The sequence below is a fragment of the Lepisosteus platostomus genome, chromosome 10 (assembly GCF_059453375.1).
Source record: "Lepisosteus platostomus isolate fLepPlt1 chromosome 10, fLepPlt1.hap1, whole genome shotgun sequence".
In the NCBI taxonomy this organism is placed as follows: Eukaryota; Metazoa; Chordata; class Actinopteri; order Semionotiformes; family Lepisosteidae; genus Lepisosteus; species Lepisosteus platostomus.
The window spans coordinates 16,573,517-16,598,241 of record NC_142620.1 but is presented as its reverse complement, the minus strand read 5'-3'; the positions used below and the strand labels follow the sequence as shown (position 1 = coordinate 16,598,241).

At 36.7% G+C, this 24,725-nt stretch overlaps 1 protein-coding gene across 3 annotated transcripts in view; it reads left to right on the top strand.

Moving 5' to 3' along the window:
- The window catches only part of bmf1 (BCL2 modifying factor 1), a 28,473-nt gene extending 5,793 nt beyond the window's left edge, over positions 1–22,680 (top strand). For 2 of the 3 annotated variants that reach the window (XM_088648455.1, XM_088648454.1), the window contains exons 2-4: positions 4,131–4,331; positions 5,840–6,006; positions 15,714–22,680. In XM_088648455.1, the coding sequence (XP_088504581.1) occupies positions 4,154–4,331; positions 5,840–6,006; positions 15,714–15,830 (462 nt within the window). In that variant the 5' untranslated portion in view covers positions 4,131–4,153 and the 3' untranslated portion in view covers positions 15,831–22,680. The remainder of the gene's footprint in view (positions 1–4,130; positions 4,332–5,839; positions 6,007–15,713) is intronic. The other variant, XM_088648456.1, reaches the window with a different exon arrangement.
- Positions 22,681–24,725: the final 2,045 nt, after the last annotated feature.

Here is a 24,725-nt window from a genome sequence, read left to right as displayed (position 1 = left end):
CAGCATGCATCACAAAAAATGTTTGGTGGATTACCTCCACCACTTGGCAGGTATCATTCTTCAATGCAGTTACACAGTGACTACAAAAATAGTGCTGCCAGACAAGGGCATTCTGTATACTGTTGCACTGATTTAATTACATTATTACATTTTATTTAATTAATTAAATTTCACCAACACCCCAACCTGCTTTTGGCTTTGCACCACATACAGTAGGTTGTAGTGATACAGTTTACGTTTGCATTAGGTCATCACCTGCTTGCTTGAGTAGGGACTGTAACACAAGCTGCAACTAACAGAAACTGTTTATTAAGTTAACTCCAGACATAGTAGGTATCATTCTAGTGGCAGTACAATTACAGCATGGTGAAATGGGGTTTCTGTACAAACCAAAATGACTACCTGACACCTCTTGTCCTGTACCACAAATTGTTACTGTTACTGTTTGAAAACCTGTTTCGCCAGTTAAGTCCAAACTTTATAGGTATCAATCTGGAGAATGTGCATTTACAAAATTTGTAAACAAAACAACATTTTTTTTTAGTTTAGTAGATCTCATAATTCTCTTTGCATGCAGTCCTTTTAATTCAAATTTTTATGCACATTATTCAAGGTTCTCTAAGATCATCTCTTAAGTATTCTTGATGATCTTGAAGTAGATCAGTGGAAGTCAGTGGCAAACAAGGAAGTTCTTTTTTTCTTTGCAGAGCCAGAACATTGCAAAAAATAGCTCTGGCCTATGCTTAGATAAATACTTACTGTTTAATTTACAGCTGATGAACAAAAAGTGCTGAGTTTTGCTTCACATCTGCTCCAGATTTGTTTCCATTTAGTCAAATAAATGTAGAGTGCTATGGTAAGTGTAATGGTATTTTGTAGGTTGTAATTAAGCAGTGTATCTCTTAGACTGCTATAGAGTCTAAGCATGACCCCTGAAGGATTAAGCCCTAGCTGTCTCATAAAGTATCTACCAGTGTGAGATGCTTATATTTGGGCAGAGTGAGCCATAAACAACAGGAGGACATCCCAGAGATAAAAAGTGAAATAAGTTCCAAGTGCAACCACAGAGGAATATCTTTTCCTGGATATAAGGGTACCTGAGCTGGCCCAACATTATATTGTTTTGATATGTTATTACATTGGATCTAGTAGTTAAAGTAGGGCCTACTTTAGATTCGAGCTCGCATTCGTCTCCAGGCTCAAAGGAACTGATACCATTAATAAGCAAAAATATATTTTCAGTTGGTGTTTTCCCTATCCTCTTATATTTTCCAAATAAACGTTTGTGAAACATCTTGGTCTCTAATCAGATGTTTATTGAAAATGTGAACTAAGTACTAAGTACTTCAGTTCCCTTTAGGTAGGTTTAGTTTAGAGCAATTTTCAGGATGATAGCCCATTTTTAAATATGCACATACGAAAAGTTGGTAAGTGGCTCAGGCAACAAGGGAAATAGAGACAACATTCACGCCTTTCCCTGCCAAGCTTCCACTTCGATAAATTTAGTAAAAGAGCAGCCTGACCGCAGCCAACATTGTGGTTTCATTGCTGTGACAAACTCTGCTATTTATCTAAATCAGAACAGAACATAGCCTGTGCTGCTCTTTTTTTTGCCTTTTATTATTCTATTTTTAAAAATAGTCTCCAGGAAGTGAAAAATTGAAGAAAAGTTGTAAATGCCTTGGTTTTTAAATTTTAGCTGGCATAATATGCAGAGTGTTTCAATTTTTAGGAGTGCCACGACTTAAAATACAACATCTAAGCATGCATTTTCATTATTAATGATTTAGTCACTTTGTGACTCTTTGTCAGATGTACAGTATTTGTCTCCGCCTGAGTGTGTGGACTGCAAAATGAAGCATAGTTTAAGTGAGACTCCTGCTTAAAAAGTGAAAGGAGTCTTCAATTGTAGTTGAGTTTGAGTCTGATAAATTGAGTAGTGGTAATGTTAGTTCTGAATGGATGTGTTGGTGTAGCTGTACAAACATTCTACTTTATTATCTATTCCTGAGAAGTTCAGATGATTGATTTATATGTTTTTGTTGGCTTGTATGTTATTGTCCGTAAAGTATAACAGACCTAACATTTTAATAGTACATAGTATTCTCTTGGCTTAAAGCCTTTCACAAACAGCACAATTCCCTGGGTAGTACAGTTACATACACAGACCTCCACAAGGAGGCCAGAAAATATTTACATTGTGGGAATGCATTTACAAAGCTACGTTTCATCTACTGAACTTAAGTTTGCTGCAAATTGGGAAGCACTTTAAAGCGGTTTACTGTAATTGTAGCAAACATGTTATTGGGTACTTAGTTCCAGAAATTAATACAGCTTTAACTTATTCTTTGGCTCTTACCCAGCAGGTATGTGGTTTTGCCTAAACGAGGTTGTGCTGAAGAGATATCTGTTGAGTTTGCATAATTGCTGAGCAAAAAAGACTTCATCTGGGGATAGTTAGGTGGTTTGCTACTTATTTGCAATGATACTGCAAATGCTTGGAAACCACGCGAATGGAATTTGTTTCAGAAGAGGCAGACGAGGTGCTTGATTGTGTCAGTGCAGCAGTGCACTGCTGTTGTGCGTGCACAGTTGGTATCGTGTTCTGTGTTCCTGATTTGCATATGTGCCAGTGGAAATTCAACTGCTTGACCTTTATAGTTTTCTGGTTTTTTTTTTTGCTGTATCTGTTTTTCTGAGGGTTGGAGGGACAAACAACCTTGAGATTCTCATATCCGAGCATGTTCCTTGTTGTAGTATGTACCATCTACTAATTGGCAATACTCATGCAAGACTAGCATCCTTCTTGACGTCTAGTAAAGCAAACCTTTGTGCAGTTTTATGGAAAGGAAATTTACTTCTAGTGAAGTAAAGTTAAAGCTAATGAAGGCTACTTAGAAATCATTGATTCGTACTGTTGATTCTGTATCTTCTCAGTAGAGGGATCTAAGCAGCTACATACCTATTTAAAACCATTAAGAAATAAAATTGAGAATTGTCTGCAAGCAGTATAATTAGAAAATATTACTCTTTCTTTAGCCTTGTCTTAATGATGGGATTGAGAAGTGTAGAGTTTAAAGAAAAAATTAAAGGAGTCGAGGAGAGGTTTTGATTTGTTGTCTTTGTGACTAATTTCAGCCTGCATTAAGAAACTTCAGATATTGGAATCATATCACAGCATATAGAGCCATTTTTATTGGTTAAAATGTATTATTTCAGTATTATTAAGCTGCATTGGTACAAACAATTAACTTGATCATGATCATTGTTTTGATTTTATTTCACTTTGATGTTCACTATTCTTTAAAGAAGAAATATTCAGGTTTACGTTCTAATTGTCAACAATTGCTACTGCTACTGCTTTTTGGCTCTCCATTGATATACTGTACATCATTCAAGATGATTCTTCCATTTTAAATCTATTGTTAACAGTTCCTGATGTCATATTAAGTGACTGTTAATGCTTGTCTGTTAATTCTTGTTCTAAGAGTGTTTTAACAGCCTTGCAAACCAGTTTTGTGAACATTACTTTTTTGTTTAGAGCATACAAATCTTTTTTCCTAATTGAATTAATTAGTTAATGCCAAAGCGTTCTGTGAAGAGAGCCCAATGTTTGTTTTTGTGGTTTATCAGATGTCTAGCTCTTTATCTGCATGATCTTCTGGTGTCAGAAGTCTATTGCATTTTAATAATAGTCTACCTAGTTTATGACGTAGAACATTTTTTCATTGTTTTTGATTTAACTTCTATTCTCATGTTCAGATCTTCTAAAGGATGAATTAATCTTTCCCTAACATTTAAGCTGCTAATCAGTCATGTGCTCTAAGTATTTTATTCTCTCATTGAATAGAGGGTTGGTCAACAAATGTATTAGAAACCTAAAGTAGAGTCAGGGCTTTACTTCCTAAGTTTAAATGCCTATTATTAGGCTCATATTCTTTTAATTCTACATGTTTGTCACAAAGTAGCTCTGTACTGGAAACAGCTTTCAGACGAGAACAGATTTCCAAGAGCTGCATAGACTGACAAAAGATCTTGATCGGCTTCATGTGTCTCCAGGAATGTGGCTTCCTCATCATGTGCAATACAAAACTACTGGCAATAAAGCAGCTTTTCCTCTTTTATTTTAGGCAGACTATCACTAAAGCTTCAGATGGAAGAGGATGAAGATGACGTGTTCCACCCGTCACATTTCTCACACTGCTGGGGAACCCAATTCAGGGAAATAAAGTACGAGGACAAGGGCACGCAGACGCCAAGTCCAGCCTTGGTACATGGTGACAACATGTTGCCGTGTGGTGTCGGAGCAGAGCCTCGCCGACTCTTCTATGGTAAGGACACAATATTTGCCCAGTCAAGTTTTCTGACAATTTGAGTTGAAAACACAGGCTTATGTGAAAAAACAAAAACAAAACTGAAGCCTTTAAAGTTTGCTGGGATGAGAATTCATTGGGGATATTATCTTGTAGTCTCCAAAGTAGTTTTGTTTTTCACTGTTGCTTTTTTTGTGTAAGAACCTGACAGCCAGCTGGGAATCCTCTGTGTTGACCTCAGACCTTCGGAAATAGAACCAAATGGCTGGCACTCAGCTAAGGACAGCCTTTATAGTGAAGTCCTGCAGTAATTTTGTACATAGTTATACTTCTGTCATACTGCATACCTGCAATTTGTGTTTGTTAACTATACTCTTGTGCAGAGAAAACCTGTCCAAAATGTGGTAGCACAGTGTACACCATCAGTTTATGAAATGTTGTCTTAAAATACTTTTTATATTGTGGAAGAAGGTATGGCTTGCAGTTGGAAACCAAAAACAGTATGCTTAGTACATCTCACTATCATGTTTCTTTCATAGAAGAATAACATTGTGTACTTTTTGACAGACTTAAGTTCTTTTTTGCTGGTTATCATAATCACCCAGACCTCTGCTGTTTTTAGCATGTTCTATGCATGTCCATGTGGCCTTCTCAAGAATCTTTACACTTTTACTTAATCAGAAAGCATATATTTTAATGAGCAAGGAAGGAGATTATTATTTAATTAGTGGTAACTTTACAGGAAGTACATGACTAACTTTACTTTAGATAACTTCCATAGAAACGATTAAAGTTATTTTATGAGCATATATTATCTTGCAGTTATCTGCAGAGGTTTTATGAGTTTTGAATGTTGTTTTCATAATACCTGTTGTGAAAACATCCATCAAAATCGGTCTTTTGTACCTCTAAAGCAAATATAGAAAAACAGAAGGATAAGGAAATGATGTGGCTAAAAGAGAAACTGTTATTCATTTTTTTTATGCCTAATTGTCAGTTTTAGGTCACACATCGACAATGTTCATTATGTTTTTTGAAAGGAAGCTCTATTTTCAATAAGAAAAAGTCAAGGAAAAAAACTGAATGTATAGGAAGACAGAAAAAACACTCCAAATATTAAGTCAGAAAAAGGTTCTTATACCATTTAGTGCTGCTTCTTTGGGATTACACACTGTACCAAAATCAACCAAGACCATTGTACAAAGACAAGTTTTCACTAGCACACTGAATTAAGTACAGTATTAGACTGTTTACGACTAAGGCAAGGGAAATACAATTGGGTTGCTTGTGTCTAGGCCTTGTAATTGCAGAAGCAAAGTTTATTTAAAAAGCTGAAAGCAGTCCTAATCTAACCCCAGTCAATCTTAGATGTTCTATTTTCCTAATCCAGAATTCTTTGTCTGGAGGGGCTGCTCATTCTTAATCTAACCCCAGTCAATCTTAGATGTTCTATTTTCCTAATCCAGAATTCTTTGTCTGGAGGGGCTGCTCATTCTTAATCTGTTCCATACCTGCCATTTATCCAGGTAATGCTGCCTTTCGATTGCACTTCCCTGCACATTTTGAACAGGGCGGGGATGAGGAAGAGGAGACGGGTGAAGCTGAGGAGCAGCCGGTGCGGAGTGCTGAGGTTCGAATAGGCCAAAAGCTCCAGAGGATAGGAGATCAGTTTCACCGAGACTATCTCCACATGGTAAGAGAATGGTCCACAAACAGTACTCTCAAAATGACACAACTTCAGCCATCCAAGTTCCCTTCATCCCTGCCTGGCCATTCTTTTTACAAGATATCACTTGTTTTTTTCCTATAAAAAATACACAAATAGAACTTCTGCCTACAAGTTTGTGGTTGATCCATGTGACAGGCTATCATACCAAGATGTATATTTGCATCATTATTTTTCAGAAGGAAAATGAAAACCTCAAATACCATGTAACTGTTGATTTCAGTTGTCTAGCTGTGGTCCATTAACCACTTTATTTTCTTTGTTGATTAGTGAAATACAAATAGTTTTTCCTAGGACACCACAAAAATAAAGCAGTTTGGCATGAAAATCACATAAATACACTGTCATTTTGATATTCCTTTCTGTGTTTTTCTCCTTTTATTTTTATGTCGGAAAGCATTTGGTGCAGACCTGTTTAAACCCTTTTAGAAGTGAATCTGATACCATTAATCAGTATAGAGAGTATGAAGCGTATGCTTTTATTGTCCTTCAGAGGTGTATGCTGCTATGATAGTGCTGGGTATTACCATTTTGCTCTGTTTATATAATATTTGACAAGGAGCACAATTGCTAGGCTGTAAGCTGAATAACAGCAAACAAGGATAAGGATATATGTTTCATATATGCTATTTACTACAGCCAGTCATTGTGCTTTAAGAAGGGGTTGGGATTTAGCTACAGGGTGCCAGTTCAATCTGCTGAACAATTGTCTGTAAAAAATGTTTATAGAAACAAGAGCATAAATTCGGATGAGACCTAAAACCGAGGTCCTGACTCTCTGTGGTCATTAAAAATCCCAGGGCGTTTCTTGAAAAGAGTAGGGGTGTAACCCCGGCGTCCTGGCCAAATTTCCAATTGGCCCTTACCAATCATGGCCTCCTAATAATCCCCCTCTATGAATTGGCTACATTACTCTGCTCTCCTCCCCACGGATAGCTGATATGTGGTGAGCGTTCTGACGCACTATGGCTGCCGTCGCATCATCCAGGTGGATGCTGCACATTGATGGTGGTGGAGGGGATCCCCATTACCTGTAAAGCGCTTTGAGTGGAGTGTCCACAAAAGCGCTATATAAGTGTAAGCAATTATTATTATTATAATTATTATTATTATAAAAGGAAAAATTAAACCACAAATACTTTATAACTGTCAATTCTTTTGATCTAGTTGTGGTCTTTTTTTGGGTTATGAAATAAAAATGGCGACGTTTTCCCAAAGCAATGGGCATATTAATTTCTTCTCTTCTCAATGCAGAACAAAACTGGATGCATAATGCAAACTCTGCTGCTTTGGTTTCCGAGCTAGATGTAGACTGGTTTTCTCAGGTACTGCTCCCGCTTGACCTCAGATTCTGAGAAACCTGTACATTAACAAGCTTCTTGCATGTACTTTATTCCTTTCCCTTTGAGAGAGGGGTCATCCAACAGCCTTCCACCATACTGTGTGATGCAGTAAAAGTTAACATAAGGAAGGACAACCTGTCAGCATGTAAGCCTCTTTTGTGTATGACATGATGAAAGCATTGATCCAGATAAAAGCAGGGTGAACTTGCATAATTATGTGGCTAATGAAAAAGTGAACTCAATTAATCTTAAAGACATAAATCTTATATCTTATCATATAGAAAGAAACAGATATCCATTAGTAATACAAAGCCATTCTAGTAACGGGTGGTGAATGAAAGTAGTTTGACAGGTATTTCTGTAATGATCTTTGCAAGCAGATTTTCTTAGGATCTATTGCATTGGCAATAGGCATTTCAAGCTTATGGTTAAACATCAGTTTTGTATTTCTGTACTTGTGTGTTTAAAAAAAAAAAGAAGAAGTAGCTGGACAAGATAAACATGTTGTAACCCGATACCTCACGCGTGAGTCTGAAGTGCAGCTGTGGTTTAGGAGTCTCCAACAAGTCCTGCCAGCAGCATTAAGGGCAGATAAAAGCCACACAAAAAGACTGATTTCCCTGAAAACCCCTGAGGCTGTTTGTAAGGCTGGTGTTTGGAGGAAGGCGTCTCATTGCAAGCCTGGCTGGGGAGGGCAGGGTGGCGTGAGAGAGACAGGCACGGAGCTGAAATAGAAGTCGCCAGGCGTCAGACCGTCCGCTGAACAAAAGACCGCGAAGGGCTGAGCAGGAGCTCTCGTTCTCTGACAGGCCTGCTTTTAATCCTTCCTTTCCCAATGGGAGCCGACTGTCTTGCGGTTTCATGAAAACAAACCTTAATCTTTCCTTCTTCGCCTGCCATAAATAGACTTCTAATTTCTATTGAGTCATAAAGCAGATTGTCCTTTAAGATCCCATTAATAACATCTACTAATAAGATTTAATTAAAGTAGGGTTGTAGGGTTCATGAAAATGCCCTTTCGCTTACTTTTCTGTTCTGCTTCTACCTCTGTAGAAGTGCAGCTTTGTCTTACAGTGACATGATGGAAAGAGAGCAGAAGGTGCCTTGTTTCAGTATTGGCTCCGGCTTTCTAGGTTTCTGAAAATATACTGATTTTCACATTTGTGCCATTTGTACCTATTAGTCAGGTGCAATCTTCAGAACAGATTCAGGATGAAAAGTACTATTACTGTTCTGCACTTTAAACTTTCCCTTGTACTCTGTAATGGAAGTGGTGAAATTGCAGTGGTAGCATGGTAAAATTGGCAGATTTGAATCCATGTACCCACGTTTAAGAAAGAACAAGGTTCCACATGTCTATTCATTTAGTTAATTTTGCAGACATATGATCAACCTCTCTCTGACATGGTTAAAACAGCTTTAAATATACTCTTGTACAGTTCAACAAGAGTCTAAGCAACTTCGTTATATATGATGGTACATGTAAAGGTTAGTCTAAGACTTGACATCATGCCAAGACTTGAAAATTAAATCAGGCAAAGGATAATTATTGGCTTTGGCAAATTTCAGAACGTAGCTGTGCATTTCACAACTGTGCATGTGACCAAACATTGAAGTAGGAACTTGTGTTACTCTGTGGAATATACTTGTTTGGGACTGGGACATAGGTTTCCTACATATTGTTGATGCATGCCAGTGAACCAAGCACTTCAACCACTCTTTCTTTTCAGTTAAGCTCAATTAATCTTCAGCTTCAAACTCATTTGTTAAACTACTGTAAAACAATAAACAGGACCATATACAATACGTAGTGGTTTAAGGTGGTCTTCTTTTGTCTTGAACAGTATATTCCATGTACGGATTATATTATTGAGCTTCAGTTTTGTTGAATTGTAGGAGTCTTTATTTTTCTGCTTATAAAACAGTCTGTATTGAATAATATGTAAATAAGAATAAAAGACGCAGTATGCAGTTATTTCTTTTTTTCAGCTTACAAGGCTTTCAAAATAAAATATACTTAAGATAAAGTACATATTGGCATTAGACACGCCACATTTCATAAACTTATTATACATATGATATTTGAAAACCTTACGTTTTGGAATTAGTATTTGTTTAATTATGTGATGAGAGAAAAATAGTCTATTGGTATTTAATACACTTGCAATGCCTCTGACAATGTTCCTGCTACCGGAGATCCACAGATACAGACTACTGTGGTTGGGAAAAAAAAAAGCCACAAAGACTGCCTGAAAGTTAGTGAGGAACAAGGCTACCGTAGTAATGAAAGAATGACTCCAGCATTGTAGAGCTGCTGCTGTTGAAAATGCTTCAGCAAAACCCCAAACAGATTTGTTTGGTTGTTTATCCATTATTATCTCTTTGTTACCTGAGGGTTTATTTTCCTGGCAAAGTTTCACACCTGAGTTAGTCATGTAATTTAATTGTCAACACTGTAGATAAAACACCTCAGGCATTATAATGGTAGAAAAGGAGACACAAAGTATTATTTTTAAAATTTTAGAAATAACACTAAGGTGTCACTGTTACTTCATCGTAATAACTTTCAATGAACTGTTGTGACACAAACACCTGCATTTGCCTGAATAACAGCTGGCAACAAGCCCTTGTAACCAAGGGTAACCACCTATTGGCAGCCTTTGTTGCCTTAGGATAAGGGCCCCCACTTCCTGTTTCATAAAATATGCTGCCAAATGTCTAAGATTGGAAATACTTGTTTTCTTATACAAAATCTAGTAAAAATTGTAAATATGTATTATAAGAACAAGAACGTAAGACACATTCTGAGCTCCAGCAAATTTGAACAGACAGTTCAACATAATGATCTAAGAGGCAAATTAAGGAACAGCATGTTCCCCATTATCCTTTCTTATTTCTGTGACGTGTCTCTAGAATACTGAGGTCATGTGTAAAAATGATTCATTCTTTATTGAATTGTTTCATTCTCAGGTGATATCAATTCAGTCTGAAAAGTCCTTTAACACAAAGGGCAACAACTCCTGAGAACTGTATGCAGAAGTTATCTATCATTTTACATTTTGATCCGATATTTTTATGACTGTACTGCAATGGTGTTGTGTTACAGTATATCAAATTTCGTGAACTCATTTTTTTATTGTACAAGGGAGGTCATTTCTGGATGCTAAATTGAAGGGACAAACCACAGTCGATTATTTAGTTCAATATCTAACCATCACATAGTTAGATATAATACAAACACTGTGATCTGATAACATCTAAGTTCCTTTTCAGCATATGAGAATGCAACCTTGCTGAAAGGACAATTATACTTCATTTGATTGAGTATTGCAGGCATCCTGTATGGGTAAATTGCTGTCAGCTATGGGGACCAGGATGATGACAATTATAGCCACAATATATAATGAGTAAGGTTTGAAAAAGCAGGGTTATGTTACAAGTTTTAAAAATATTTTGAAATTCAGTCCTTCTACATTAGCATTTTCCTAAAGGGACTGGAAGTCTTGTACTGAATGGAGATTAAATATCTCTTAGTATGATGATAGTATTGTTTTGTTAATCTCATGCAGTGTCAATAGAATCAAATGATTAAGAAAGTCTTGTAAATTAATGTGTGTGTTAGTACAACTTATGTGTTTATTTGTATTTTTGAGAGCGAAAATAAGCAAACATAGAATAGGATATAGTATTTAAGGTGTCCAAAAAGCTGCTGTCTCACAATAGTTTCTTGGAAATCTGACATATTCCCATACAGTTTGTACCACAGTTTCAACAATGATGTCATGGAAATGGAAATAACATTTTAATACTTCATAGGGGGCTTTTACAGATCCCTGTTCCCCAATAGTGGTGAACAGTATTGTCATAGTGATAATACAGTTCATAAACAGCAGGTACCTGTATTCACTCTTTACTATGTCTTTGTTTCTAATGTTACTGCATTACCACCATGATCAAAAGTCTAGTTATGTTAGGAAAAAAGCAACTGAAGGGATTTTCCTTCCTTTGCAAAAACAACATTTATGTTTCTGTAAAAGCAGTTCTGTAGTTCTCCTTTTCTGTCTTCTGAACCTCTCCAGACGTGCAGTGCGCCGTACTTGTTTTTTTTCTGATAAAAAAGCCATATTTGCATTGTAATTACAGATTTTACCTAATGAACTGTCGTTAGCTGATAAGTCTCCTATCGTGAGCAATGTTAAGAAACAACTACCCTGGCGTATAGTGTTTGATAAGATATGTGGCTGGTGGTGTGAGAAAGCTAGCAGACTGTGTCTGGGTAAGCTCTCCCTGTGTTTATATCTAGGGCTAAATTTAGTGCATGAGTCATCCCATGTAGCCAGTAACGTGACTGCTACCCACAATGCCTCACTCACCTGACAGAGCCACAGCTAGCACCCACTGCAGCTGACTTAAAGGTCACTTACAGGAACCTATTTTGACCGTGATCTTGCTCTTTAAAACGAGGATACTCAATGTGAAAGTGCAGTATATTGTGATTGCTTAAAACCTAAGATCCCTTACAAAAACAAATCCATTATTTTAATGAATTGGGCACCAGCATGTCAAATACTGTTACAATCGGGACTTGTTTACCTTAGACTTTTAACACTAGAATATCCTTGACTTGAATCCACATATTTGTACTGTGACACTCTGAAGCAAAAAAAAAAAGTGCCTCCTGCCAAATCTCTTGTGTACCCCACCCATTAGTCTGGGTCATCTGCCCTATCCGTTAAGTGGTGGTTCATACATAAACGCAAAATCTGCATGTTCACCTTAATATAGCCGTTAAGACTACTTTTCTACACTTCTCAGTCTACTCTCTTCTTAGTAACATACCTGTTTCCTAAATATAATCTTTTGCATGACTCTTATCTACCTGTTAATCTGGTAACTATAGGAACATATTTTCAATCTTTATTCTGTCAGTGTGAGGGGACTGGTGGTTCCAGTGTGATATAGCTGCCATCAGTTGAAGCTTTGGTAAAGGAAATTGTGTGGCAGTAAGGTGCAAATCCTGTGTGTATCTGCTTTGGAGTCATCCTCTTTCAGCTTCATCCTATTTTTAATATAAGAATCCTCAGTGCCTGATTTTTGGCAAGTTCAGATTGTTCTATGTTATGTGAAATTCAATTGATTTGCATACCAAGATGCTTTTGGGTGAAAAAATAAAAATAAAAGGTAATAAAGTGTAAACACGTTTTAATATCGAAATGAAAAAAATAGGACTATAGACTATTTCAAAAGTACTATAATCCAGCTACTGACAGCCCCTTTTAGAACGTGCGAAAGAAGCCTCTTGGAATTTTTTAGAGGTTTATACAATGTAATGAATTTTTCTCTCTTTAAAATGAAGGTCTGTGGAAAGCTCTGTTTAATGGAAAAGCTGAATCTTGATTCTGTACATTATGGCAGAGGTTTATAGAACATATTTTTATTAATAATACTGAAGATCTTATTTTGTACTGTACAGTAGTTCTAAAGTTAGTATTTGCCCTGCTAGATTAAAATGCTGAGAAACCTTGAAGGCAGTATAAGTCAAGCCTTTTGAGGAGCATTCTTAAGTTTAGATCCACAGAACTCTTCTGCAACAACATCTAAGTGGCCGTATTTATATTTATTTAATTCACAATGCAGTAGTAACACAGCTTTATGTTTAGAGTCTGCTCCTCATTAGAACTACTCAGTTTTTATCATTCCCTGTCTTTTCTGTTCTTAAGGAGAGATTTCTTTGGAAGGGGAGTTTCAGCTTTCATGAATTTTTTTTTAAACCTTTCACAGCCTTGCCTCAAGAGTTCCTTAATCCTATTAAGTGCATTTATCTTATCTCGATTTTCAGTGGTGTTGATATCATCATACTTTGAATCCTAGAAAATTCAATTGGCTCTAGAGCCAACAAGAGAGGCATGATCAGCTACTGAGAGGCTGGGGGACTTTGCAAAATGCCATTGAGCCGCCTTTAAAATGGGATTAAAGGCAGCTTTACCCAGTCACTGTTGTCAATTGCTTACCTCTGTTGATAGTGAGTACATGATTTCTGAAACATTTCTTGGATTCCATTTTAATTAAGTAATTTCTTAATCCTTTTAATGTTGCATCAAGTACATATCTTAAATCATAAGTGTGTGGCTTTATATTTAGATATTTATATAAGTAAGCTAGATACTGTCCTCAGTTTTTTTTCCTTAATTATAAATGTGACAATAATATGGATGCAACAATAATAATAAGATAACTTCTACTTTTTATTTTTGTATTTGCTCTAGACCTAGAATAAAACTGTTCACGTGCATGTAAATGTCACAGAGTGGCACCATTAACAGAGGTAACATGCCATGATCTGTGCAGTCGCTCCTTCTTTGAAGAGAGATGTATGGGCTGTCCTTCCTGTGTACAGACTTACTCCATTCCTGAAGTGGGGTGGCAGGGCCAGAGAAGGAAGTCATGCCACAGCAAAGGGTGGGGCTTCAAATAAAGCATGAGCATTGTGGGTATTTATTTCGACTTCGGAAGAGGATCACATGTTGCCAAAACTCATGAGAAAGCGATGCCCCTGAACTGACCTCTCAGTTCTTTGCTGCTATTGGCTTCCGGTCTGCTGATCTGTGCTTCCTTTGTATTTCTTTTTAAAAAGCACAGAAAGTGTGAGCATGGAACCATTAACATTGTGCAAGGCTGGTTTGACATTAAAACAGCAGAATTACGAGCTGCTTTTTATGCATTTGCACACTTTAAACGTAACCTCTTCAACAACCTCTTGATTGTATTGTGTTGTAGAATTAAAACACCATTCCCTGCCTAAAGAAAATCAAGCTTTTGATTCACTAGTTAATGTATCTTACTTTACCTTTAAAATGCATGCAATATGAAGTCTCTCTTCTTTATATCTCAACGCCATTGTTAAATTCAAATTAACCTGTACTAATGGCAAATAGCCCAGAGCCATTTAGTGTAACATGACGAACAAAAGAGCAGCACACTAGCACAGTAGCACAGCAGTTAGCATTGCTGCCTCCCACAGCTGGGGCCCAGGGTATAATTCCTTTGGTGCCGTCTGTGTGAAGTTCGTATGTTCTCCCCATGTTTGTGTGAATTTCCTCTGGGTGCTCAGGTTCCCTTACACGGTCCAATGGTATGTCCTGGCCCTGGTGTAAGTATGTGCGTGGTTGTGTTTGTCTGCCCTGCGACGCACTGGCATTCTGTCCAGGGTGTGTCCTGCCTTCTGCCAGTTGCTTGTCGGAATAGGCTCTTGCTCTTCTATGACTCTGTATTAGATAAAGTTGTCAGATGAATGATGAACAAAAAAGTACGTCTCATGATTGCTTTAAGCTGTGGATGTATGAAGAGTAGTCTTTAAAGACAGTATTAACCCCTAGTTTTAATTGAATTGTTGGATTTCAAACACATGGAAAGCTGACTCGATCGTTTATATGCAGGAACAGTATAAACACAAGTTGTTTTGAAAATATAAGGGGGTCTTCCTCCAGGTCTTTCCTTGGCATGTTTATTGTAGTCCTTTTGTCACATTAACTAAAAGGTTACAGTAAGTACAGTGGAAACCAACAAAAGATTAAATTCCTCATGAAACTAAATATTTTAAAAATCCTCATGAAGCCTTCAAGTAAATGTATAACAGTATTGTTTAGACCCTCATTTGTTCACCAAAGAGTCAGATTTCTTCCTTGGTTTTTCCTTTGAGTGTTTCCTTAGTTAAAGAGCATTAGGAAGCAGCTAAACCTTATAAAATCAAGTTTTGGATTCACTAGTTAATGTATTAATAACAACTATTTAATACTTAAACATTTTATATAACTGGCATATATTTTATCATTTTTCTCAACAACCCAGTGAAAATACAGAGGTAATGTGTGTGTGCAACATTGGTAAAGAAGAGAATATTATAGATTTCTGAGTGTCTTTCAAGTAAAACTTGGGTAGTTTACTCAGGGACAATAATACAGTAAACATTAATCTAATTCATTGCTATTCCTATCTTGTTTAATAACCATTTGGAAATTGTCAGGTTTGTAATCATTTGGCAAATTGCACTTTGGTCCTTCCCCCTGAACCTGGGACAGAGAATGGCCCTCTGTTCTTATAAACTTTAATGTATCTCATGTCTAAGAGGTATTATCTAAATGTCTTGTTTTATGAAGTTTAATATTGATTATATTACACATTTCTGAAAAGGCATTTTAGAAAATAGTAAATGTTTATTATTGCAGCAGAACCTTTGAACAACCATCCTGGAAATGAATGGAAGTGAAAGTGGCCTAAGGTTACATAGGCTGTTTTTCCTGATTTCCTCTCTTTTGTTGTGTTTTGTTGCAGTACCGCAGAAACCAAAGGAACCACCAGCCCATGTGGTGGAGGCTGGCTTTGGCTTTGTTCACATTCCTGTTTGAGAGACAAGGGAACAGGAACCAACTTCGTGGTGACCAGAGGTGAGAGGAAGAGGGACTGGACTTCAGATGGCACTGTAAGACTGAACACGGGTGTGGAAAAAAACAAACAAACTAAAGCATCGCAGGACGGTGCTTTCATTTTATATAGGCCTGATTTTAAGCAATTTCCAAATGGAAGCAATTGTTGTTCATGATATTCTTTTACAGGAACGTTTCCCTATTTTCTTAAGTGTGTAAAATACTATTTTGTACAGTATGTTGGATTTGTTTGCACTCCTGTACGTGTATATCTTGAACAGCCTCCAGCTGTTTTGGGAATGCCTTATCTTCTCCCACCATGGGGGGATGACTGTTAAAAGAAAAGCAAAAACAAAAAGGAGCAAGGAAGGGGGAATGGAAGATAATTTGTGGGTGCAGGGGTCCAGAAAAGACATTTTCCAAAAATATGGTTCAGGGACTAATTTCTGAACTTTCCCCGGGTAACCAATAAATGAATTTCCAGAGGCACAGGGTTAGTGCTCTCAAGTTCTTCCTTTTACTGGCATGTTTAAAAAATGTTATTCTATACTGAGCATCCAAAGAAACTTGTAACTACAACATTTTGTAAAGGTATTATCAGGAAATTACTTTTTTGTAGCACATCCACAGTGCTACATGTGAGCTTGCTCACAGGGCAGTAGGATGTCGCAGGACTTGATCACTTTAGCACCATGCACTCAAATTTCCATACACCACTACAAGTGGAGTTGGGTAGCATCACTTGGCACTTGGTCATATGTCCCCATCGACTGGTCTGTTGTACACAACAGTTAGTATATTGTTCTGCACATCTGCGCCACGCTTTTTGAAATCCATGACTGATCTACACAAAACCTTGATTCATTGTTTCCGAGCATTTAAATCCACTGCGGGCAAGTCCGCCTGAGGTATTGCTCCAACCTTTCAATGGGAAAAAGACATTGTACTCTTAATAAGCAGATCTTTTTTTTTGTATCTTTTGTTTTCCCCAGGCTTGACATTTAACAGTTTAAATAACTTAGACTCTGTCCAGTCAAATCTGTCACTAATTACATGATTAGGTGCTTATGCAAGAAAGTGACCAGAATCTATCAGGGTCCATCCTGAATGATAATTTCATCAAATTGACCTAAAAACCATTTAATTCATTCTCTGAAATCTGTAAACGTTTTATTCTAAAAATGTGAATGCAAATGTTTCTTTTGATGCTCAGTATGATTTGTTTGCTCTTGCTCTCCCAATCATACTGTTAAAAGATATTGTTTATTTAAATTTGATAAAATTTGCATTTTAGAAAGACCTCTTTTAACAACCTTTTTGTCAAATGCTACTTAAAAGTCATAGCTTTTGTTCTGTTGAGTTGCACCAAAGCTTCCTCTAGCTGTAATCCCATTATTCCCATATTCAGTAGCTTGTAAAAGTCATCCATCCATTTTCTTACCGCTTTATCCAATACAGGGTAACAGGGGAGCCGGAGCCTATCTTGGCAAGCAGTGGGAGAAAGGCAGGATACACCCTGGACAGGACACCAGTCCATCGCAGGGCACACACACAGACACAGACATATACCAGGGCCTATTTTTCCAGAAGCCAGTTAACCTACCAGCATGTCTTTGGACTATGGGAGGAAACCAGAGCACCAGAAGAAAACTCAGGCAAACATGGGGAGAACATAGAATTGGGAGAATTATTACTTTTTCTCATTTTTGTTCTATAGACCAGGAAAGCTGTCCTACTTGCCATTAGAATTGAACAACAAAACGAACTGGTTTCTGAAGCAAGAGCTGGTTAAATGGTCTTCCCTGTCTTGTATCAGAAAGGAAAAGCTTGACCGTTTGTGGATTGACTTCTCAAGAGTATAAAAGTATGAAGGCTGTTGGTCTGTAGATCACTACAGTGTTACCTAATTGTGGACTGTAGAGCTTGCAATTACTACAGCACCAAGAACAGTCCAAGCAAAACCCCAAAAAGCAAGAGTCTCCTCTTGTAGATTTGTTTTTAATATGGACAGACAGCACGGGATGTGTACAGAAAAACCTTGATAGCCATACGGCTAATCCCATATATTTAGTATGTAAGAATCCCTTCGCATCAATATTAAGGAGCCAAATGGAGAAAGGATTCTAATGAGTCTGGAAAAAAATTCAAGTGAATGGGAGAGCAATGCTGAGTTGAAAGAAAACATTTTTTAAAGATGAAGACATACTAAAATACTTCATACTTAACACTTAATACTTAAGTGAAGGTAGTTTTGTTGTGTCTTGTTTCTCATGATGACATTCATATGTAAACAAATATGTGGAAAAGAAGGGGACCTTTTTATTCTAGTTGCTCTAAAGAATTTGTTTTTTGGATGACCTGGAATGGTGGGAACATATCACCTTGGGGACTGACTGAAAACTAAAACATTTGAACCAAAACGTACAGTAATAATTGTGCATACAGATTTTGCCTGTGCATCTCACAATTGTTTGCGGGAGTATCTGTATTTTCAGTACTTTGATTGGGTTAGGGTTAACAGTTGGTCTTGGGTTAACTGGATACATTGACAAAATCTAGGCTTTTAACGTTTTCTCCGAACTGTAGTAAATTAATGTCAGTTGAGCATTAATCCTTAACTTTCTTGCTCAACTGCCAGAAGACAGCATGAAATGAAAATATTCTTTCATTGCATGAAATTATGATTTTGATTTTGATTATGACTTAAGAAAACTGTTTTCCTTTATTACTTTTACAGTTCCCTACATTTGATGTATTGACAGTAGCTCAGCTATTTCAGAATGAGTGGGTAAGAGGACGTAAGTGTATGCATCCTTTTGTCCTGTCATAGTATAAGTGCACTGTGGACATGTGCTGGAATGGTGGGAGAGTATCACTAACAGGTACCACACATTGCTTCCAGTTCATAATTCATTATACCATTTAAATTGGAACAAAAACAAGACAGTGGTTATTCAGTGTGAAACTATGAAATAAGTATACATTTTTAAGCAAATATTTTAATAGCTACATCAACTTCATATCAAAGTGGGATCAACAGTGTGGTTCTATACCACAGCATATGTCGTCTTTAGATTGTCATGTTTAAATTTCTTCTGGGAGGAACACGCTGCTGTTTGATGTTACTGTAAACGTACCAAGTTGGAATCAAAGCTGAAAGATTCCAAACTGTGTAAATGCATCTGAAGAAATTCTGATCAGTTCTTGACTGGTGGAGGCTAATAGCAACTTAAAATGAAATAAAAACTGTTTACTCACGTTTGTAATCTAACTCTAATTTCCATTTAGAGAGAAGTTAAAAACGACTTCTTGTTTCAAAGTATCCAGTTAACTTGGGGTCAGCTAGCCACCCTATATTAGGTATGTTTGTTTAGCTTCCAACTCAACTGCTAATACATTTTTACCACTAGTTTTCAGAGAGTACAATAGCATTTTTAGGCAGAAACCTGTGAAAGATCTTAACATTTCTCAGGACATGGTCTGAATTCTGGGACTCTTCTGGGTATTTCGGGTTACTCGGAATCAATTCAGTGGACTTAGTACAGTAGTGCTTTTTGGAATAACCACTACTTTTTGGCTTTTAAAGATTTTGTACAGGACAAGAGTAGGGGCTAAAGAAAAAGTGTATTTAACTCTTGTAAAAGAAAAAACTGTAATGGTTCAATTTTGAAATATGAATATATTTTGAAGACACTGATGAGTTTTTTTGTTGTTGTTGTTGTCCTTTTACTTGGGAGCAGAATGCCTTTTACATCCTCTAAACAAATGACAAACTTTCAGATATTCCTTACAATTTGTATTCACAATATAAATGCATAAAACAAGACCCTTCAAATTTAAATATTTTGGGTTAAATTATTTGCATAAACCAGAAATGAAAATGTAAAAAAGGCAACAAAAAACATGCATAGTCTGGCACTCAGTATTACTTGAAAGATTGATATTCTGTTGTTTTTTTTTTGTTTTGTATGTGCCTTGTTACCTAAAAGTAAACATGTGTTAATTTGTTCTAATTGAATGACAAAACATATTTATTACAGTCCAACAAAAGGCCATGTTAGTCACCTGAGCCCATCATCCCAGGTTTCAAAGCTAGTGCTGACAGTGTTTGGCTGAACAATTTGACTCATGTATACATTCAGTGATTCTCTGGTGTGTCACAAAGAGAAGAAGATGATGGCCTATATACAAGAGCAGATGTAGGTGAAGATGAGAAGTGATTTCAGTATGACAAGTATGAATAGGGAATGGATTTGCTGGTGAATACTGAATGTTGCCTTTGACATTTATAGTAATAGTTTCTTTTTGGCACCTTACTTAGGACATATTAATGGAATTAAAAAGAATATTTAATCAAAAGGATGCTCTCCATTTTTTTCAGTTTTGCTGAAATTGGCGATACATTTGGTGAGAAATAGAAATAACCAAATTTAAGACCTTAAAACATTTTGGGTATTGTACAACCACACATGGAACATGGATATTATTTGGCCTTTTCAGAGCTAGCAAAGTACTCTTTCTCTTTGCTCTGCCATTCTGTTGAGTGTTACCAGAAAAATAACTGTCACTTGTATAAGATCATAGGTCATTAGCACTGGCTAAAGGCATGCTCCATATCTTTCATTCAAAGCTACCTCTGTTAAATAAAGTGGAGTGAATGAAAGTGAATCAGTGAAGTGTAGTATTGCATGAAGGAACAAAACTTTGCTTATTCTGACAATTGCACATTTGATCATACACATCTAAACCTTTGGAGTCATCATCTGATAACACTAGATGTGCAACCCATTTCAGCTCATGCTTGAGAAAAGCAGTCTGCTCCATTGTTGGAGTTGTTTTACAAATGTAGTTTGAAAAGGTTACAAAACATTTCCGTGAGATATTTTACAAATACCAGGTCTATAATTGGTTAGCATTTTTTAATAAAAACAAATCAAGCAAATGCAGCCGTTGAGGTGAAGGCTACTTTTTAGAGCATGTTTAATAGGAAGAGAAATGCCTAGAGTTTGTTTCCTGCAAATCTTGAACGCTGAGCCAGTTTATGTAGCCTAATGCCCTCCAATGGCCAAAATACCTTTTTTACTCTTTTTCTACCTGGCTCTGTTTTTGCAGCCTGCTCCTAACTTTAAAATAAGGACTTTTTTGTAACTTATTTCTTTATATACTGGTAATTTATTTTGTGTATATTTCGATTTTTCTACTGTATAGATTTCCATGTGTGCAATTTCATTTAAAATGTATATATTTTTGAGATTGTGCTGTGTGTCAGGCCCAGAACTGTGCCAGGGGTGATTGTAGATGCAGCGTAATCTTCAAACAGGGCAAGGGCAGATATATCCATGTGAATTCCACCATCCCAGATCTTTCACTTACTGTACTTTACATCAGTAAGACATGGAACAATACACTTAAAGATCTGCTTTATGCACAGCTGTTTCTAGCTCATGTTAGTAAACAGCAAACTGTGTGAATGTAATGTGTATTACTGCTACCCTCTTGATTTGGCACAGTGCTGGATCTCACACTCAGAATATGTAACCCATGTCTGGCATGCCCAGTGAGGCTATTTGGGAAACAGGAGATTGGAGAAGGAAAACATTTTGCTAACATACTGCAGATAAGCTGATTAACCTAATGTAAACACAGGTGAACAGTGCAAAGAGCAGGAGATAGCTGATGATTATTGACAGAGAAATCAGCCAAGATTACTTCTCCTTCACTCTTTGATTTAAATCACTTGGCATGCTCACACCTATTGGGTTCTAGCCTTTTGTTTTATGACAAAAAAAGAAAGTCAGCTCAAGAGGTAGTTTGTATTTGTGATGCACTGGAAAGTAAGTTATATGTATATATATATATGTTGTACATGTCCCTGATTTTTCTGGTGTTTAGTAACCTCTGGATTTTTTTTTTCAATGTGCTGAACTGGCATACTACAACTGGATTTCTGTAATTGCAAGAGGTTGTTTCTAGCATCCAGTATAGTTAGACCTGTAATGTAATGAAAGAAACCCACAGTGGTTGCACAGTGTTACTTCATTGAGGGAATTTTAAGTCCATGCAGTGTACGCAAGCAATGGTTTTGTAGAGAAGCTCCCCTGGGTTAAGCACAATGAATGCGTAAGCCAATAAGAGCTCTCAGCAGGAAAAGGTGTATTGACTTCTTTGTAAACCATCAGTGTCTTGAATTTTTTAAGTTCATTTTATTCTTTTTTTTTTCAAGGATGGTAAATCTTGCCTGTGTTTACTGTAAAAAAAAAAGCTTTTATTGCAGTTTTCTTAACATTTTACGGAAGAGATTCTCACAAAGTCTTGCTTTTGTATCTATTTCAAGTGTCACAGTCCTATGTATTTTTGTGCTCAAGGGCTTTTTTTAATTGAATAAAAATAAATGTAACATTCCTTTGACTATAACATTTTTGCTGAAACTACCTGAAAATTCTCAACTAAAACATTAAATAAAAAGGGGCCAGTTGTTCTTTTTTGTCTATAAAGAAGAAAAAATGTAAAACAATATAAAATAAAGCAGCCCATAGTTTAGGTCTGGAACCCATGTACTGTATGTTCAAAACCCTAGAAAAATGTCTTTACTTGTTTGGTTTCAAAGATGTCTTGAGGATCACACTTTCTCTGTATCCCATGAAATGAGACCCAGCAAAAATGTAGCATTTTTGTAAAACATTGACTGTGTGTCTCCAAGACTGTACTGTGCACTCATTATTCTTTTGTAAAAATACAATATGGAAGAAGGGGTGGTTTTTTAGTGCAATAACGCTGTACATAAGAGCTTGGCTCTTCAAACTGATATCTTTTTCTCATTTTATGTCAAAAAGGTACAATGTTTTTCAATAAAAATACCAAATTTTCAAAAGTGAGAGTGTGTTGTGTGTTTTACTAAGAATAGGCCGTGGCTTGAATATGGAAATGATCTGACTACATATGATGTAGAAGATGTGCTGATTAGTAAGATACATGTATAGAGTGAGGAAAGAATATTAGACCAAGAAATTTAAGCATTGATGTTCAGAAGTGGATTGATCTCAACGAATGACTTTAAATGAATTCAATATTTGTTTTGAGGAAATGACAAAGTGAACAATGAGCAATGGAAATAAAGGTTTTAAAGCTCGATTGTGCACTGTAAGAAGGTTGTTCCCAGTTACTCAACTATGATAACACTGTTGCTCGAAGCAGCTGATTGTTCACATTAGACATCAATTCAGGTTCTCATTGTGGAGCTCGGTACTGTTATCCATGTGTAGTGTAAATTTACAAAAAAACATAAAACAATTAAGCTATAGCTTTCCAGTTATGAATGTTATTAAAAAGATTCATTTTGAAGCTGAACAAGCTATTTAGTTGATCTGTGCTTCTGAACTGAACACAAGTTATGCCTAACAAACTGTAAAAATATAAGGATTTATTTTTCTCTGCATGTCCTCTTTGCAAAAAGGTTAGCTCGTGTTTTTTTAACTCAAAGGGATCAAAGATGAAAATATTATACAAAGGCATCACTTTTAACAGTTACCACAGTCCTCATTGACTGTTCTCTTTTAATCACTCAGTGTTACACCATGACTGTTACACTAATTTGAGATAATTAAAATAATTAGAAAATGAAATCTTCAGATAAATTTGTGACAGTAAATAAGGTGTTACTCGAGTTGGCAGATATTGTGTTGTACTTTCCTCAGCAGAAGCTAACAGTATGCAGCACTCCCATGTGACCTTTTACTCAAGCCACTTTTTTTGTGTGCATCCTTTGGAAAGATTAGGAGTTGAAGTTAGCCAGCCATTTGGCAGTCATAGAGCCTGCTCACTCCTCTCCTGCTGAGAGGTCATTAATTCACAGAGAACAATTGTCTGCAGTCTGAACTAATGATTGCCTGTCTGTTTGCAGAGCTTGAACTGGCAAGGAAAGACTACACACGCATGCACCAGAAATGACCCGTGCTCAGGACTTGTGATTAGTCATCTCCAACAGTGCCTAATTGGAGCTTGGCACTGTCTCCTTTTTACAGCCAAGTGCTTATACAGTGTATTAATGTCGCCATTTATAAAACACTATTTTCACAGTTAATGCACTAAGCAACCAATATCGAGTTACTAGTTATATTCTTATTGTTCGTTTGAATTGAAGTGTGACTTTGTATTTACTTATTCACAGATACATACTGTGTGCAAACAGGTTTACAAAGTCTATCTTCTATTGAAAACAGCAGTTATGTATCCTGATGACTGACCCTGTTATTCCCTCTTATTGTAATTTTTGACATCCTTTCCCCTATTTTTCCATTTTTTATTTCGAAGGAAAGGACCAAGCAAAACAAAACAAAAATTAAACACTGTTAACCGCTGGAAGATAACACTTAGATCTGAGAATAAAAACAGTTTTTTATTTCTGTATACAAAGTAGGTATGGTGAATATTTAGCATGGAGGCCTTTTGGCTGTATTTGGATACTGGCAGAGGGGTTTTGGTGTCAATAGACTGGTGTATCTCACTTAGCGCTTATTGCTTGCTGGAGTAGGCTGCAGCTATCCTGCAACCCTGTCCTGGATGAAGGGATTAGAAAATGGATGGATATAGACTTACAAGGGGCACCATAAAGAAGCTTATGAAAAAAAACTCTCCTCATGTGGACATTTTATTATAGATAACCTAACCTTAAGTTATTCTTAGCAGATGAAAAATGAGATGTTAAGGATGTCAAATGAAGGCAATTTTACATTAGAGCAGAGGTGACTTTACTTTTTTCCAGAAAGTCCAATAATAATGAGAGTGTGAGGTGCAACTCCTGATGAAACAGCATTTTGGGGCAGATGGAGGTAGTGATGGAAAGGATGATGCAGTGGAACATGAGAAAAAGGAGAACTGAGCAAGGATCCTGGTTGGCATCTATAGCCAAGTTCTTGAACTG